General features: G+C 49.4%; 1 protein-coding gene and 1 pseudogene across 1 annotated transcript; both read right to left on the bottom strand.

The window, feature by feature from the left end:
- Positions 1 to 211: 211 nt before the first annotated feature.
- On the bottom strand, positions 212 to 3,497 carry LOC120693406 (annotated as a pseudogene).
- Positions 3,498 to 6,364: 2,867 nt separating this feature from the next.
- Positions 6,365 to 8,061, bottom strand: LOC120692850 (BOI-related E3 ubiquitin-protein ligase 1-like). Its single transcript, XM_039976245.1, has 2 exons — positions 7,255 to 8,061; positions 6,365 to 7,140 (listed from the first exon to the last, which is right to left on the bottom strand). The coding sequence occupies exons 1-2, from the start codon at positions 7,714 to 7,716 to the stop codon at positions 6,586 to 6,588; spliced, it is 1,017 nt and encodes a 338-aa protein (XP_039832179.1). The 5' UTR covers positions 7,717 to 8,061; the 3' UTR covers positions 6,365 to 6,585.
- Positions 8,062 to 17,181: the final 9,120 nt, after the last annotated feature.

Genomic DNA, 17,181 nt, shown 5'->3' with positions numbered 1-17,181 from the left:
ATATATATATATATATATATATATATATATATATATATATATATATATATATATATATATATATATCCAAGCATAAGAACTATTTTTCATGATTTGAATATTTGTGCAAACCAAGAATGCAAAACTTTGTCAGTTCAAATTTGGCATTAACAAACATTCACTCGAACGGGTTAGCCAAGCAAGAAAAAGCCCAGTGTCCAACACCATCGAGAACCAGAACCACGATATAAACCAGTATGATATGAACTGGGGTCTCAAATAGTAGCATCAGGAAGTAAAGATGAAAGAAAACGAGTATGCTTGGCATGTCCAAAACTACTCATGGTTTCAGCGTCAGAGAACTTACAGAAGATTCTCAGGAGAAGGAATCACCTACCAAACACTATGATCTAGTCTATTACAAGTCTAAAAACAAAGCCCTGGAAAGCATGCAAAGAACAATCAGTGCACAAAAGCTTCCAGAGTTCAGCAAAAACTATTTCCCTCACTGTTTTAATCGTCGCCATTGGTGTCATCATCATTATCCCTTTTCCTCTTGTTTGGCAGGGATGATCCTGCTTTGCTTTCAATGTTCTCCTTATCATCTGCGTCAGCATCAAGTCCATCATCATCAGCTTCATCCTCTTCATCTTCAGCCTGAAAATGGTCAAAATTTAAATAAGTGGCGCAAACATCTAACATTAGTGACATTGAGTGCTAGCTCTACCAAATTCTTTAAACACAACATCAAGTTTCAATCTGTAAAGTAGACGAATACAGGGAAGTCCAAGTTGAACTACATAGAATGGTTTGACACATGTACGTGTAACAGCATGAGTTTCATGGCAGTTAAAAATTCAAACGGTGCAACATGGCCAAGCTTACACTTGGCAAACCTAGCATGATCAATAGTTCAACACAACCATCTTTGGAGGAACAGCAAACAAGCATGATGTTACGGGCAGCCACCCAGATGTTAAACAAAATCAAGGTACTGGTAGGCATCACACAGCCAAAAGAATTGTGAGGTCTCTGAAAGTAAATTCAAATTATGGTGTATCGGAGCATTCAGAAAGAAATAGGCGACTAGGCATAAAAAGAGACGTGTCAAACCTTGATGATACTCAACAGCGTGAAATATCAAGACACATAAATATTGGCATGATAATATCAGGCAGTGGCAAATCGTCTATGTAGAAGATCAAACAGGACAGAGTTACACATAAATGTATACCACCAAAAAACACCTCAAGTCATACATTCTAGCCATAACCTAGTTCATAACTGACAGAATAATATTTTAGTTGGAAACGTGCTCCTTAAACAGATGCAAGGATTTCAACTAACTTTTATAACCTTGCACTAGATTTGCTAAAATGATTTTTTATACCATGGTTTTCATATTGTCCAATAAAAAACCAACTATTACTCATCTCATATTGCATGTTTCAACAACAACGAATATCAAAAAATGAGTGACAAAATACATAGATTGATCAACTTCAATGTGTAGAATGGTGCACAAGCAAAGAGGTCAAAATATAAAAGAAAATAAATAGAGGACCATTTAATACACATACAGACTTACAATGGAATGTGATGCAGAAGTAAAATGGATCATATGCAGTACCACGAACTTTTAAATTGGCAGCGGCGCTCATGCAAAGGTATCACTCAATATCATAAATCCTCTAACTAGCAATGTACCACAAATAGTATCTATAGATCAATCGAGTGAAATCATCTTCCCATAACCATCTTTTGTAAATCAAAAGTTCGCACAACTTCATTCGCATGTGATTTACAACCCATTTTTCAAGTTGGCGCTTGTCAGCTATAAGAGTTAAATTGCATCGTCACTTGTTAGAGTTGAATGCAACATATGAAAAATACACTAATCCATACTGATGAAGATTTATACAAACAAGGAAGATTTAGAGCAAAATCCTCACCTCTTCGTCACCTTCTTCATCTTCTTCCTCTTCATCATCATCCCCTTGCCCGTGCTCCTCATCTTCTTCATCCCCTTCCTCACCATCATCCTCTTCTCCCTCCCCGTCTTTGTAACAGAACGGCCCAGTGGGCCAGTGGGCCGCGTGGTTACTGTAGCGATGCTACTGTAGCACCGCGGGCAGTGCCCTTTAGTCTCATACTGAGAGTAGAAGGAAACCCAGACCAGCTTAAATACCAGGCCCAGAGTAGTTGAATAACTCCGGTTGCAACCTTTTGTGCGAAGCGAGGACGAAAGCGCAAGAGAGTTATTTAGCAGGTGTGATTTACTCAATGTGCAGAGTAGATCTTAGCCGTTACCCCGGGTCGGGTCGTTACAGTGGTATCAGAGCCGAGTCTCGCGGTTTCACGCCACATACGGGCAGAAGTGCGCGGGCATGAGCACGGGCGCGTGGTCGCAGATGCCACCGGCATGTGGGCGGGCGCGTGGGGGCACAGATGCGCGGGCATCGGGGATGCGCCGGCACTGGACGCACGGACGTGGCATAGGGACCGTTGGCACTGGACGCACGGACGTGGTACATGAGACCGTTAGCACTAGACGTATGGGACGTGGCCAAGAGAGGAGATCCGGGTGGTATTTAGGTTGGTCTGGTACTCGACGGGGACGTTAAGTCCTAAGGGGGGATGAGTGTAACAGAACGGCCCAGTGGGCCAGTTGGCCGCGCGGTTACTGTAGCGATACTGTAGCAACGCGGGCAATGCCCTTTAGTCCCATACTGAGAGTAGAAGGAAACCCATACCAGCTTAAATATCAGGCCCAGGGTAGTTGAATAACTCCGGTTGCAACCTTTTGCGCGAAGCGATGACGAAAGTGCAAGAGAGTTATTTAGCAGGTGTGATTTGCTCAATGTGCAGAGTAGATCTTAGTCGTTACCCTGGGTCGGGTCGTTACAGTCTTCCTCTTCCTCTCCCTCGCCGTCTTCTCCTTCCTCCTCCCCCTCCTCGTCGTCCTCCTCCTCAACGTAGTCTTCGTCATCCGTCTCCAAACGCTCGTTGCCTTGGGCGTCGGCGCCATCCAGATACTTCAAGCTGGGAATCAGCACGAAGACCTTCTCCCTGTACCCCTTCACCTTGCTGACGGGGCACTGTTCCAGGTCGAGCGCCTCGACCCCGAGCTTGGCCAGCGGCTCGAGCTCCTCGACCTCAGCGAAGCGGTTGTTCCCCAAATCCAGGTGGCGCAGCGTGGCGCCACAGGCCTCCGCGACGGCGGCGAGCGTGGCGGCCCCCGATAGGCGGTTGTGGGGGAGCGAGAGGCGGCGGAGCGCCGGGAGGCGCGGCAAGCCCTCGAGCGAGGAGAGGCGGGCCCCCACGACGGACAGCTCCTCGAGGGATGCGGCGAAGCGCTCGAATAGGGCCGGGGAGGGGAGGCGGCCGTGGAGGACTTGACGGCGCCGTCAAGGGTGAGGGTCTTGGGCCCGGATGTGGCGGCCTTGGTGGCGGCGTCAATGGCGCGCCCCCACGCCGCGTCGTCCTCGCCGACGGCGGCCATCGCTACACTGGCGGCGGCGCGGGCGGTGTGGTGGCAACAGGGAAACCCTAGCTAAACCCTGCTGGATGGTTCGGAGGGGAAGGACTGCGTACGGAGATGGACGTGGAATTTGGGCTGGTGATACTGCGGTGGGAGTGTGTCGTGGATGGGCCTAGCAAGCATGACTTGGACTGGGTTTCGGCCCATGTCACTCGGAAGACATGATCCACTTGATGATTTGAGGCCCACTGGACTCGCTCAATTCTCTTTTGAAACTGGACTCGTTCAGTTCATATGCAGAACACAGTGACGGTGGCTGGGGCCGCCGCCGGCGGAGCACCGCACATCTCCTTCTGATGGTCATTGCACTATAATTTTTCTATGGGTTGCATATTCATATGTACATTCTCCCTCGTCTCAATCAAAATATCAATGAACAAGTATTAAAAAATGCATGTTAAATTACATACACAAAAACACAATTTATATGGGTGTAATGAAACCAATTCGATGTTGCAGGTGTTAGTGTATTTCTCTACAAAGTTAGGCCAAGTTAGAGGTGTTTTACCTGGAACAAAGCTAAAGCAACTTACTACGTGTTAGACCGGTGGAGTAGAACAGCAGCATAATTAAATTAGATGCAAGATTTCCTGCTTTTCTAAATTCTAACTGGACAATTACGCTTAATTTGTCTTCTTCATGGTAGTGGAGTCGTATCGTAGCTAGCTAGCTAGTAGACCACAGTGCCCGCACCATCTTTATTTCATGGGTTCATCCAAAGATGTGATCTGATCGGATCCGGCGTCGTCCGGCCTTGATCCCCATACATCCGACGAGCAGGTCACACCACCACACGAGCAAAAGCAGAGCACCGATGATTGGCGCGCGTGCGTCCGTCCGTCTCTGGATGATGGGCTGATCGATGTGGCCGCCGGCCGGTGGGACGAGGCTGAGACGACTGAGATGACCGGCATTCCCTGCATCGTCCGACTGTCCGAGATACATGCGGATGGATCAAAATGAAAGATGGAGACACAAATAATGCATGCAGCGGGGGCCCCTGGCATGGGATCAGAGCTCAGCAGGGCCGGGGGCAGTCGGCAGGCAGGCATGGTGTGCAGTGGCGCGCGCGTCGATCGCCTCTTCTGACGGTGCGGCCCTGCGCACAAGCTAGCAACATGGATAGTCCAATCCGGGTGGGGTGGCATGTTTTGGATCGACACGGGTGGCGCCGTGGCGCGGCAGCCCATCCCGCAGCCGCGGGTGGTCATCATCGGTGAGTTCCCGTTTTGTTTTGGCTTGCCATCGCGTCGGCCGTGTCGTCGGTGCGCGCCCTCCGCACCAGGCGTGCGCATCGCATGGCGACGACAGGGTGCGCTCGTCTCTATCATCGCCTGTCGCCTCACGCACGCATGGAAGTCCTCGGCGCAGTAATGCTGGGCGACGGGATGGATGGGCATGCTCATCTTGCCTGGCGCTCGCGCCGTGCGGGAGAGGGAGCGGCATTTTGTTAGCGACCGTGTCTAAGCACGTTTTTTAAGAGGGGAGGGAGAGAGAGCGGCATGGCCGGGCCGCCGGACTGCGTCTACCCTCGGCGACGCGGCCGAGGCGTGCGGGCAGGAACGCACCGATCGGTGGCATCTCGCTCCCACGGCGTTCGCCGCACCCAGTAGTGCCCCTCGTCGGCAGCTCCTGTTTGTTTTCTAAGGAACCGATCAAGTTCGCCACAAAATCCAACCGGGTTAGACTGACCCTCCTCCGATCCGATCACGAGTTTGCAGCAGATTGACCCGGTGCCACCGAATCTAGACATGTTCCCGACTGCTCCCTCTCCAGGTGATGCTCGGCTCCAGAAAACTACTAGGAGGATAGAGTTTTCTTGGCTCTCTTCTCAACCGAAAAGTAGTCTCATCTCAACAGTTAGATGAAAACGACACACCCCGACTACAAACGGCTGCGCGTTTGGAAGGCACAGGTGGAAAATTAAGTGCAAGTTTTTCCTCTGGCTCCTCCAATACAAGCTGTTGACGGCGGATAGAATTACCAAGAGAGGTGGACAAGCAAATCCAGTTTGCCAACTGTTCTTATTCCAAAGCGGTATGGAATCAGGTCTCACGGCTGACCACTCAACCACACCTCACTGCCAATTCTGCAGTAACCAGTTTGAAGATCTGGTGGACTGATCAATGGGAGCAACGCTGCACCACCATTCCACCAACAATGGAGAGGACTCGAGTTCTCATCTACATAGTTTGGAACATATGGAAAGAGCGACGCCGGCAGGTGTAAAACAGCAAGGCGATCCCGGCGACACACCTGGCGAGTGGCGACGATCATTCAGCTGGAGGTGAACGCACTAAAGATGGCGTTTACCCTGCATGAGTAGTCCCTAGTCCGTTTTAGTTTAAAGTCTTGTCACTTGCTGGTGTGTGTTGGCAAGCATCCGTTTTCCCTTTTCTTGTAGCTAAGCCTGGTACTCAGCCAGGTTATTTGTACTCGTTTCTAACTCTTCTTTAATGAGCTACTAAAAAAACTCTTCTTTAATGAAAAAACAGAGTCCCTGCCATTGTCCCAAAGAAGAAAAAAAATAGCCTTTTCTTTTGAGGAAGAAGTAAAAAAGGACAAATTAACGGCCCACGAGTAGACTTGTGGGCTGTTGTGTTGGGCTCCTAATGAACTTCCATGTAGAGAGAGAGCCTAATAGGACGCGGGCTGTTACAATTAAAAAAGATAAGTTAGGTCTAACTTTTTTTTATTTTACCAAGGTGGTTAAATTTTCATGTCGTACGGTACCAACTTAAGTTGTTGGTCAAATTCAAAACGTTGTCATCAGTTTTTTTTTTGAGGTAAAACGTTGTCATCAGTTAACACGAAATAAATCTGGATAGAAACTGAAGCAGAGGATATGCAAGGTTTCTGATTTTCTTGTCTCTTCTTTTCTTTTTCTTGTTGATCAATATAGATCCATCCAACCGCTTGAGAAAAAAGCTAAAAAGACGCACCCCTCTCATATCGACATCGCTACCGTCGCACCTATCACCGTCCCATCAACAAAACACCCAAAAAAAAAACAGAGGAGAGCAGAACCTACTCTAATACTATTTGCTTTCATTTCACACGGAGGATCACGAAAAGTTGACGCAGACGCTGCCGTTCTTGGCGCACCCGCACGCCGGGCACGCCAGCGCCGCGCCCGCGCACGGCGCGCACGCGCACAGGTGCCGGCACGGCAGCAGCAGCACCTCGGCCGCGCCCTCGCCGCACACCGTGCACATATTCCTCCTCGGCGTCCCTGCCGCCTCGTCCTCCCCCTCGTTGCCGGCCCCGGCGCCACCGGCGACCGCGACGGCGTTCTCCCCGCAGCAGCATGACTCGGCGTCGCCGGCGCCGCCGTCGGCGAGGACGCCGCAGCGCGCCTGCTGGGCGTCGAGCGCCTGCTGCAGCTCGCCGCGGAGCGCGTTGGCGGCGGCCTCGTTGGACTGCGCCAGGTCGCGCCACACCTGCGCCTCCACGTAGAGGCTCCTGACCCGCTCCTCCAGCGCCCAGTTGAGGCGGCCGATCCGCTCGATCTCCTCGTCCTTGGCGCGCAGCCGCTTCGTCGCCGCGGCCTCCACGGCGGCCGCCACCTGCCCGGCGTGCCGCCGGCGCTGCTCCCGCAGCTCCGCCCACATCCTCGAGGTCTGCAGATAACCAGAGCGGAAATCACGTCAGTTTCGTCACGGAACGCCGCCGGCCGCCGCGCGCGGAAACCGCGAGCGCATCGGGCGATCGTTCAGCCATGGCATGGCGCTTACGTGTTGGAGCACGAGGCGGTTGACGTCGGCCAGCTGCTGCTGGAAGTGCGCCGCCACGCCGGCCGCGGCGAGCCCGAGCGCCGGCGCCGCCTGCCCCTCGTCGGCGCGCTTCCGCTTACTGTGCGCCAGCGCCAGCGCCTCCTGCTGCGCGCCGCCCCCACCTCCGCCGAACGTGACGCCGCTCTCCGACGCGTCGGCCGCGCACAGCTGCGGCCCGGGCGCGTGCCGCCCCGGCGGGGGCGGGGTGGCCACGCACGGCTGCTGGAACCTGTAGTGCTGCTGCTGCTGCTGCTGCTTGGCCGCGGGTCTCCGCAGCCCCAGCCGTGCCGCGCTCGCCGGCGCCTCGCAGCACGCGGCGTCGCCCGCCCAGACCCACCCCGCGTGGGGCGGCAGCAGCAGCTGCCTCTGCCCTCCCGCGCGCCCTCCCCCCGCGTGGAGCAGGTGGTGCGCCTCGACGGCCATGGCTGGCCAGCGACCGATCGGCACGGCCGGCGTGCGCAGACGATCGATCGACGACGCCCTCCTTGGATCTTCTTCTTCCTCACAGAGCGAGTATATATATCTACCCTTTCCTCAACCTCGCACAGGCCCCGCAGTCTCGCGCCTTATATAGGGAGGAGGCAGGAGCGGAGCACTGGCCGTCGTCCACGAAGGAAGCAAAGCAGAGGGGTGGGGGGCCCCGGCGGCCGAGGTGGACGGACGCGCTGATGGGATGCGGGTGGAGGGTGAGGTCACAGCAGCCTCGGGAGGAGAGGAGGGAGGGAGAGGCCAGGCGGCAACGGAGGAGGACGGGGGGGACGGAGGGCGCGTGCGTATTTATGGGGGCTGTAAGTTTTGGCCGTGGCCGTCACTGAGGAAGCAAAGAGGCAAACTATCCCGGCGCCTTTGGAAAAAAGAAGATTTTGGGAGGCAATGGCTTTGCTGGTGCTGGCTTGTTTTGTTTGGAGTTGGAAACCACGGATCGTTCGCGCGGTTTCCGTGGGTGTCCGCTGGGATTACATTTATAAATATATTTTTGTATTAATATATGTATATATATATATATACACACACAAAAATATACTATTAGTAGCCAGCAAGGATGGACGTGTACGCATGCATGCAGGAGTTATTGACGGCGAGAGGCGGTGAGATATGGTAACGCACGCACGCACGCGCGGTGGCGCCAAATCAGCCGGGCTCGGTTACGGCACCAACCCCTGGGGCGTCTAGATAGGAAAGCTTCCGTTAAACGAGCACCCAGGCGTTTTTTTCCCCTTAATTATTGTTTTTTTGTATGTTGATCGGCTGGGAAGAGGTCATCATCTGTCTCATCTGAGCGAAATAATAGCCGAGATTTGGAGCTAAGAGGGAAACTAATTAAATTGATCAAGCTGGCATTGTTACGTGCGTGCCGTGCATGACGCATGCATCGCGTGCACGACCTACCAAGGCCTGCGTGCGTGCAGCTAGGGGACCTTTAATTTGAGGACATTAGACCGTCCACAGTGGAGGGAGCAAATGAAGAAGCAAATACACTGTTTGACACTGTAGATGTACTGTTTGGCACTGTAGACAGAGAGGACATACATACACTTTTTTTTGTAGGGGGGGGGGGGGGGCTATAGATAGTGTATATATATGGTGTACAATATCTAGCTGGACGTATGATGCATCAATTGAACAGGCAGCCACAGCCTTGAATCTTGATGTAGCGTAGTAGTAACGTGCAAGGGTCTCAATTAAAAAAAAATCAAGATGCATGACAGGCACGGAGGTCGGATCGGCGAGAGAGAGCACGATCGCTTTGGTTACTTCATAATCGTTGCCTATAAATTCACCCAATTTTTTTTCCGAGGAAATAAATTCATATTCAAATCAATCTCTCCTGTTATACGCGAGATATATACCTAATTAAGCATTATTGGTAGCCGTCAATTATAATGCGTTTGCTGGAACGAACAACAGCTGTAGATATCGTAGATATACAGGAATAATCAACCGAAATAATGGTAGCAGGAGGACAAACCGACCGGCGACAAATAGAAGAGAATCACAACGTTACGGTACGGCCGGCCGGCCCGTATCCTCATCTCATCCCCTCGTTGGAACTCGGAAACGAATCACAGAAAAGAAAGGAAAGTCCTGTGCGATCTGAAACAGGAACCGTGTAATTTTTTCATTTTTGAACTATTTTTCAGTTATTCCCCAGAAACTTGAATTTTGTGCGGGGAGCAAATAAAGCAACGACAGAGACGGATGATGGAAAATTAAAACGACGGACGGATCGGACGGCCACGCACGATCACGACTGCGCAAATTAAAACCCTATATAAATTTCTGTCCAGCAGCCATGGATGCCGCGTGCTCGCTCGCTACCTCGCTTCCGTTCGAAGATGGGAATGAACGGAACAGGACGGGCCCTCGGCTCGAGAGAGAGCGAGCGAGCTATCTCGATCGAGGAGCTGCCGCTGCAGGTACTGATGAGGGCCGAGCGAGACAGGCCGGGGCCTGACTGGTGGGGCCGCCACAGGTGGTTCATTCCATTCCAAGAGCTTGTGTTCATCTTTTTCTTTTTCTTTTTCTTTTTTTTCTTGGCGTGCGCATCTTTATTTGCTTGTGATCACGTGGATCTGGTCAGAAATACGAAAAAGCTAAAGTGGGCATCTATCTGCAGGATGGCGATTCCTGTTGTTTCTTACTATAATTAGTAGCAATGTTTAAAAAGGCGCTAGGCGGTTTCTAGGCGGTGACCCACCACCTAGAGCCTAGGCGAACCTAAGCGAGCCTAGGCGTTTCAAGACAGTTTGCTAGGCGGTGCCATATACATACATATACCTTGTCATATACATCATATACCTCTAAAAAATGAAAAATAGAGGACAATTAAGTCTTGAGTTAAAAAATAAGCCAATCAAAGCAGCCCAACAACCCAGCAGCCCAACAGCCCACCTTATCCCCTCCCCTCTCCTTCGGCCCATTCGGTCCAGCAGCCCAACAACCCACCTTATCCCCTCACCTCTCCTCCTCTCGTTCCCCTTCCGGTCTTCCCGACGCCGCCGCCGCTGCCTCCTCTGCGCCTCTGCTGCCGGCCTTCCTCCTCCTCCTCCTCCACGCCTACCCCTACCTCCTCCTCCTCCGCCGCCGCCGCCCGTCCATACCTCGGCTGCCGCCCGTCCCCTGCTTTCTCCTCCTCCGCCAGCGCTCATCCCTGCCTCCTTCTCCTCCCTCTGCCTCCTCCCTCACCGGCGCCGCCTAGGAGTCCGCCTACCCCCATAGGCCAGGCGGGAACCCCTCGCCTAGAGCCTAGTCGCGCCTAGGCGCCCGCCTAATTCCGCCTTTTTGAACCGTGATTAGTAGTATCTGGAATCAAAACTAGACATGTCTATATAGAGGGGTAGTTTTCTTTATTTCCTTCCTTTTCTTTTGCGAGCATAGAGGGGAAGCCGGAAATGTATTTGATGCGTGAACCATGAAAATGGCAGCATATATGTGATTTCACATGGTCAGGTTGGCATCAAATTAATTAACCAATGTGCTACATACCGCGCGCACATATTTATTAACAATTGGACCACAATTTTCGATTAGTTTGAGCCAGGGAGGCAGGGAATGTACGGATTATTTCGTGAAGGACATGCATGGAGCAATTTTGTAATGCTTACAATTTAATTTATCTTTATTTTGAGTGTCATGTTTTCCTATAAATTGTTGGTCAAAGCACCACCTCTTATATGTGGATGTTCCAATACCATTCATTTGATTACTTGTAAATCATCATTTATTTTAATTTTGTGAGACATCTGTAGTTAGTGTTGATGTTGCGCGCATATGTGTGGATGACAGCTAGAGATTACGAAAATTAGGGGTGTCAATTAATGATTCTTAGGTGCATCTCCAACCCTCTTTAGTTCAAAATTTTGTACTAATTCTCCAAAATCATATCTTATTTTGAAAAATTAGTACAAAATTTTGAACTAGAGAGGTTTGGAGGTGCACATAAGAGTCACCAATTTGCACCCCTAGCGAAAACCTAACTTTTATCACCTGCGCATTAGAGTTTGTAAAAGCTCTAGTCTAGCTCACCCAACACACGAAACTGTCGTCTTTTCATCCAACTTTTACGATCTACAGTAGTTTTACTTTACAATAATCCCAGGAGCAGACAGGGCGACACGCGTACGTGTGATAAGAAATCTGACTGCAGCGTGCTGACAACGGACGAGAATGGCTTTCGATCTGCTCAGCGCGCGTGCCTGTGAAGAAAGCAAAAAAAAATAAAAAAATAAAAAAACGAAGAAGATTTCCGTGCACGGGCGGGCGACATGCATGTTTCCTGAAACACTGTACTGTGGCAGATGACAGGTAAACTTCTTGTAGCTAGCTATAGTACTCCTAGGTCAGAACTTGCAGCTGGCCCTCATCTCAATCCTGATGGGCGTGCGTCCCTGCTGGACGGTCCCCGCGGCGGCGACGCATCAGATTCAGTGCCGTCAGCTCTCAGTTTTCCTTGATCGCATCCTTGTCACGGAGCTGGCTGGCTAGCCGTAGCATCATCCCCTGCCTGTCTCCAACGGCGGACGCATCCCGCGATCCAAACCTAAAATACGTCGCGCACAGCGCATTTAGGTACCAAAATCAGCTCTCCAACGGAGCAGGCAAACAAGCGACGCATTTTGGGTTCGAGCAGGAGCGCGACGCAAAAATGCGTCCTCTCTTCGCCCTTCTGCGTCTCCGCCCAGACATCGGGCCCACCGGTCTGCGTGCTGACGGCCGCCGGTGCGCCGCCATGGCTGCCTCCCACCGCGGCTTTGCGTCCTCGCCGCCGCTGCTCCTCCGTCGGCCGGCCGCCACTGCTCCTCTGCCGGCCGGCCGCCACGCGCTGGCCCGCCCTGCGCCGCCGCACAGGCCGCGGAGCTTGCCCGCCCACGGCGGCGCGGAGCTCCCCTGCCCACGGCGGGTCGGCGCTCGGCGAGGACCTCGGCGGGGACCTCCTCGGCCGGTGGGGAGAGCGAGAGCGCACGCTTGCGCTAGGGAAGGGCGAGGCTGTGTCTCGTCGCCGCCGCCGCTGGTCGTGCGCTAGAGCTTGGGGAAGCCGCCAGAGCGCGCACGGGGCCGGGTCGCGATGGCGCGGCAAGCGCGGGACAAGACCGGCCTGGGCGGCGGCGCGAGTCGAGGCGAGAGGGCGCGGCCACGGACGGCAAGTGCCGGGCGGGACCGACCGTGGCCGCGGGCTGGCCGGGAGGCTCTGCTCCTTGGTGCTGTCGGCCATGGGGGAGAGAGAGAGTAGAGCAAGGGAGGCGCTGGCGCTGCGAGGAAGCCGAGGGCGCGGCAGGGAGCCGCCGGTGCGGCGGGTCCGCGTCGAGGTGGGGCGCGGCGGGGAACCGCTGGCGCGGCGAGGAGACATGGCGGAGCCGGCGTCCTCTCGCCGTCGAACGCGAGGGAGGGGAGAGAGGGAATGAGTAATGGGGATTTTGGGTAGGCTGTTGGAGAAGATAAAATTTTGGGGAGTGATTTTTTTCCTGTTGATGACCCAAATTGTAGAATGGGTATCCGATTTGAGTCTTCGCTGTTGGAGATAGCCTTAGTGCTTACTGCCTTAGTAGCTGAACACAACGGGGTCTACTCGCTCCTCAGACTCCTCCATCTCCGATCCGCTCAGATCACAAGTTGCACGTGATCGATCGATCGGCCCGGTCCGGTAGTTTGTCCATTGGAAGCGAGCGATCGACGAGCAGCATGCTGTCAAGATGCATCTATCATCAGTACCCTCGTCAATAATGCATTGCTGTGATGCAGTCGTCTAGCTAATCGGTGAAACGTCGTGATTGATGATCCTGCCGCGGACGATCCATCAGCTGCGACTGCAACTGCGCTGTACTTTCATGTGTGGTTGCGTTGCCAATATCTCAGTAACTCCCCAACGCCTTGCATGCCTCCTTTTTAAAAGGAATAATTGTGTTTGGTATTTTTCTGGATTATTTGAATGAGTAGCTTAATTATTCTGTGATTGCTCAACAGCTCAAACTTCTTTTGGACATGTAGGATTTCATTCGGTTTATTTATTTTTACTAGTGCATCTCCAGCAGTCCCATTTCCCCAATAAACTACTACTATTGGAAAAAAGAATGTGCTCCAGCTGTTTTCAATACATCTCTCTTTCCCGATAACTATTGGTTTATCTCAATATTTCACCACAACTCCTCTCAAATAAATGAAGGATTCATGCTCTCACAATACGTTATACTGTAATAAGATTATTGAGAGACTGTAAAAGTATCTCTTCCAATAATCCATGAAAATGGTATTGGGAAGTGTTTATTGGGGAACTACTGGAGATGCTCTTACTTCAAATCATAGTGGATCCTTGTCGAATCCATTATATCAAACCATATCCAGAGTTCATCGGTTCCAATCAATATTTGCCAGGAGGATCCGATATTGCCATAGAAACCCGCTTCTTATATGCCTATTGACTTCAAGTTTGATTACACCACACACACACACACACACACACACACACACACACACACACACACACACACACACACACACACACACACACACACACACACACACACACACACACACCTGCTTGCAAAAAAAGATTTGGAGACTAATAATTCAGGTATGATTGCTTCTGATGACCCATAACGATAGATAATATAATTTGATAACTCCAAATGCAACCACATATTTTCTTATAAAAAGAACAACTTTTATATGCTATATCTAACAATTCTATTATTATTATTATTATTATTATTATTATTATTATTATTATGACTATTGTTATTAGTACTACTACTACTATTATTACTATTATTATTCAAGTATATGTGCAAGAAAGTATAACAGAGAGCGGTAAGTGCATCTTTTGTGTGATATTGGTTGGCCTTCATTTTCTTTTCACAAATCATCATTAATAGGTGCACAGAATATGTGGAATTTTCTGATATAGCTTCCTCCATTGGCAGAAAAAGAAATGTTCTTTAACAGAACAAATATCAATCAATGTATTGCACACGAATTAAACATCAAATCAGCATAGGCAGAATAATGGACATGACAAACCATATCAACATCTATCATGTCCTTTTCTCAGTTACCTTTTAGGCTCTTATAGGTTCAATCGTTTTCACAACAGAGACACAGAGTCTCCAATTACATTTGTCATGTTTAGCATGGATTCTTGTGAACTCGCCCTTTTAATCTCACAACCACAAAAGATTAGGGAGATATGGTTAACTGTCAGGCATCATCCATTGTACCTGAGGCCGCCGTGTCACCTTCGCCTTCACTTCATCAATCAACTAAAGGAGTAAAGGGTGATTCCTACATTTATCTAACAAAGCAAAGAAGGGAAGATAAAGACAAAAAAGAGAGAAGTGCACCACAGCAATGTTAAAGGTTTTGTTCCTTCAAAATTTCACTGGTTCACGTGTGGTTTGGGAGAAATGCATGGATCCTCCTGATAGAGTGGCCGCCCATGCAAAGGTGCAGATTCCATTTCAGTGCAAGGGCAACTTGCCTGAAGATATAGCTAGTCCATATCTAGAATGTTTGATGCTTGATCACCTCAAAAATAGATAGAGGAAAAGAAGGATATATAGCCTAAAACTGCAAATAGAAAGTAAAGTGATTATAAAGCTGACGCTTACCATTGTTTTATGTATACTAATCGTGCACCCTAGTCTAGCTAGTTTTACTTGGCATTGACATGTCTCCAGCATAAACTATGCCAACCATTATTTTTTCTAGTATATATATAATACAATATACAAATTGATTTTTTTTTATGATGGAACTCCATTAAATGGTCTGTTTATCAATAATACAGTTTTCATGGGAAAAATCTAAGTTGATTGTTTTTTGTGGTAGTTTATTTGGTTGAAAGTGTCTCTTACAGAAAAGCTGAGGTTTTTAAGAGGGGAATTTAATTTTCAAAAAGTAGCTAGAAAGGTAACACAATTTGTCAGTAGGCAGGGATTGTTTTATGGATATGTTGTTTGTATATGGATGGATTTTCTCAAACCAAAATCACCTAATATCAGTAACCATTATCTTTTAGATGATGTATCACATATGAAACCTAATGCCCTTAGGGGGTGTTTGGATGCAAGTGGCAATGAACAAAAGTGCTAAACTTTTAGCACTAGCTTGAGTGCTAGTGTGGTGATGATGGGTTAAACTTTAGCCAAGACTCAAAAACTTTAGCCAATCCAAACAGGCCCAGCTCAAAGTTCAATACATATAAGGAGAACGAAAGAGATTTATATTTGACAAAACAAAAGGTGAATGGGTGGAATTTTTCCTCTACAAAAAGAAAGAAAGAAATAACTTTTGTTCCTAGCCATTAATACCTACAAATAGTCGCATAGTACAGCTCATGCTACCACCACTTGACCCATTTAGTACTAGACAGATAGCTATACCTTCTATACACCACTAGACATGGAACTAAATTATTCCTCCTTGGAAGCCAGACCAAAATACCATCCAACAAAGATGGGACAGATTTGATCTCGTGTCGACATGCTGCATATGCTTAGCCTTTTGACCCTATTTATACCAAGCACATTCACGCATGGGTCTACTAAAGCCAAGGATTATCCTATAATTTTATACAAACCAATGTGCCAAAATGAAGATCTAGGTTACTGCCTTGTGAGATCAAGATCATGGGGAACACCACACCACTTATCCTATGCTATCATCAATCCACCTTGATGGTGTGCGGCTAGTAACCAGCATTGCTCTTAGCTATAGCCATATGCGCATGGCTTTTTCAAATGCCCTGTGACTCTGAAGTAACCTGGGAAAAGTTAAAGCCTTGTGCTTTAAGGCACTACTAGCTTTCACACATTAGGCAGATGCAAAGATCAACCGTACGGCCATGGCGACAAACATCGACATGCATGTGTAGCTTGCTAGGACCACACAGCAAAGATGCAAGTATTGCGTCCACTCATGCTGATGGAATCACTTCTGCTTTCAGCCTCTGCCATAGGGCAAGGAATTGGGTGTGATAATGAAAAAGGAGAGGCGAATGGAAAGGAGGAGATAAAAGTGGTTGAAAATTTAAAAAGGCGAGTAAAATTATATGCCCGTCCGACAAGCACGCGAAGACATATTTGTAGGTGGATGTGATATATACTAGGTACCATTCTCACTTACTTTTTTTGTGCAAAATATTCTACATACGACTCCATTATTGCTCTCATCAACACTAATCGCAAGGCACTAATAATGGAAGACGAAGGATTGTTCAAAAAAAATAATGGAAGATGATGGAAGGTTAAATATAATGCGACTACGAGGTGCGTCCACAAAAAAAGGCGGAAATAGAAAAGAGAGGTTACAACATTACCTCGGACTCGACAAGAAAGCGGCTTAATTATATAGAGATCGCTCGACCCCATTACCTCAAATGAAATCCAAAACGTCCAACCGAATCTCCAGGAAAACCGAAATCACGTGATATGCTTATTTATCCCGATCTACGGACAATTTGCAATTTTCTGTATGTGATCGATCGACGACCTCCTTGATTAAACAAACCCTAACCCAACTCCGAAAGCTAGTGATGAGCCGGCCCCTTTAATCTGGACACAAATAATAATGGTGATGACCAGCACCCCAACTCCATCCTATCAAACCCAACGTACACCATGTTGTTTTTCTAGCTCAAAAGAAAAGAACCCATTAGAGCCATGTTAGGTGAGAATCTAAGTCACCCCATCTACACATATCCTCAACCATAGTACGCACATCTTTATTTTTTTCGCTCCCCTCCGGTCCACCATCTATCACGCCCTTTTTTCTGTTTCTTTCCTCTCCTCTCGCTGTCGCCGATGAGCTAGCTAGATGCCTGCCTCCTCCTCCCCAAGCGCGTGCATGTGCAGAAGATTGGGGGGGTGGGGGGGGGGGGTGGTTCCTCGTGCGCCC

Source organism: Panicum virgatum, chromosome 9N, assembly GCF_016808335.1.
Source record: "Panicum virgatum strain AP13 chromosome 9N, P.virgatum_v5, whole genome shotgun sequence".
Lineage (NCBI taxonomy): Eukaryota > Viridiplantae > Streptophyta > Magnoliopsida > Poales > Poaceae > Panicum > Panicum virgatum.
This window is presented reverse-complemented; position numbering and strand designations above follow the sequence as displayed.

Bases quoted from the DNA above. Each gene is read 5' to 3' on its own strand.
- LOC120692850 (XM_039976245.1), bottom strand. From the start codon at position 7,716: ATGGCCGTCGAGGCGCACCACCTGCTCCACGCGGGGGGAGGGCGCGCG. The intron at 7,141-7,254 runs GTAAGCGCCATG...GGTTATCTGCAG, and splicing joins ACCGCCTCGTGCTCCAACAC to ACCTCGAGGATGTGGGCGGA.